At 32.1% G+C, this 1,241-nt stretch overlaps 1 protein-coding gene across 7 annotated transcripts in view; it reads right to left on the bottom strand.

Moving 5' to 3' along the window:
- Positions 1-6: 6 nt before the first annotated feature.
- LOC106883276 (homeobox-containing protein 1) overlaps positions 7-1,241 on the bottom strand; it is a 198,066-nt gene continuing 196,831 nt past the window's right edge. For all 7 annotated transcript variants that reach the window (XM_052972363.1, XM_052972358.1, XM_052972362.1 and 4 more), the window contains one exon: positions 7-575. In XM_052972363.1, the coding sequence (XP_052828323.1) occupies positions 271-575 (305 nt within the window). In that variant the 3' untranslated portion in view covers positions 7-270. The remainder of the gene's footprint in view (positions 576-1,241) is intronic.

Here is a 1,241-nt window from a genome sequence, read left to right as displayed (position 1 = left end):
CCTCCCCATAGCTTTGACTTGAATTAAAAAAAAAAAAATCTTGGTATGTTGTAAAACATGAATTTAAAAGAATATAATGAACTGGGAAAAGAACACAAGATGAAGCAGTTTTTCAAAACCGGCTTCCTCTTTTTTTTTCTTTCTTTTCCAATGTGCAACTGTACACCAAATGATTATGGTATGTAACCTAAATAATGCATTAAAAAAAATTCATTGTCAAAAAAATCCTCTTTTTCAAATCTTTTTCTCCTATTGACAGCAGCCTCTTTTTCATTCTACAGCAATTGGTAGAGAATGCTGGGAAGACTGAGACTTTTCATCACTGTCACTTACAGGTTCCTGTTTCACCTGAATTGGTCCATCTAGAGGTTCACCTGATAGTGCACTTATTGCTCGGTTTACAGCAGCAACATCTGCAGCAAAACTAGAGTGCTCGTCATTTCCTTCTGATGGTTTTGGTGACGGCGTACATATTCTATCATTTGTAGTATTTTCTCCCTGGTTTTCCAAATCTATCATGTATGACCTCTGGCGTACTCTGCTTGGCAACAGGATCTGGGAGCAGTCAAGACCTCCTAATCAAGAGAGAAAAAATAGAGAAAGGAAGACAGAATACATAAGTAAAAGGATAAATGGATAAAATAAAGGGACATAAGCAGGTTAAGTGAAATGACAGAAATTATCTCTCTTTGCTTAATAAAAAAAAATATGCATTTGTGAATAAATAGTGTTGTTTATTATATACTGTATTACCTCTGGATATCCTTGTTGCTTATTTTGATTTTAATCACCTTACTTTGAAATTGTATGGATAATACTGTACTAAATTCTGGTGCCTCAACTTAAGTACCACAGTCACCCGAATCTAAATTTTTGCTGAATTCACCTACCATACCCAATATATATATATATATATAAGTTCAAAAAAGGAAAAAGACAAAAAAACAACAACAAAAAGACAACGTGAGGACATGATACAGATTGTGTTACTAGACGCTCGGGAAAGGAAAGATATATATATATATATATAATAGGATAAAAATTCGATATTAATTAATATCAATTTAATTAATATCAATTTTGGTTAATTAACACAATAGGGTAAAAATTCTCACCCGCCTGTTTTTGCTCCGCTGAATCTTTGAGAATTTTTTTAAGTGATCTTTTTCTAGCACATTAACAGACCACTTAGTGGTCTCTTTTATATACACAAATATATATATATATATATATATATATAC

Source organism: Octopus bimaculoides, chromosome 13, assembly GCF_001194135.2.
Source record: "Octopus bimaculoides isolate UCB-OBI-ISO-001 chromosome 13, ASM119413v2, whole genome shotgun sequence".
Taxonomy (NCBI): domain Eukaryota; kingdom Metazoa; phylum Mollusca; class Cephalopoda; order Octopoda; family Octopodidae; genus Octopus; species Octopus bimaculoides.
Note: the sequence above shows the minus strand (reverse complement) of the source record. Positions and strands in the feature narration are given on the sequence as shown.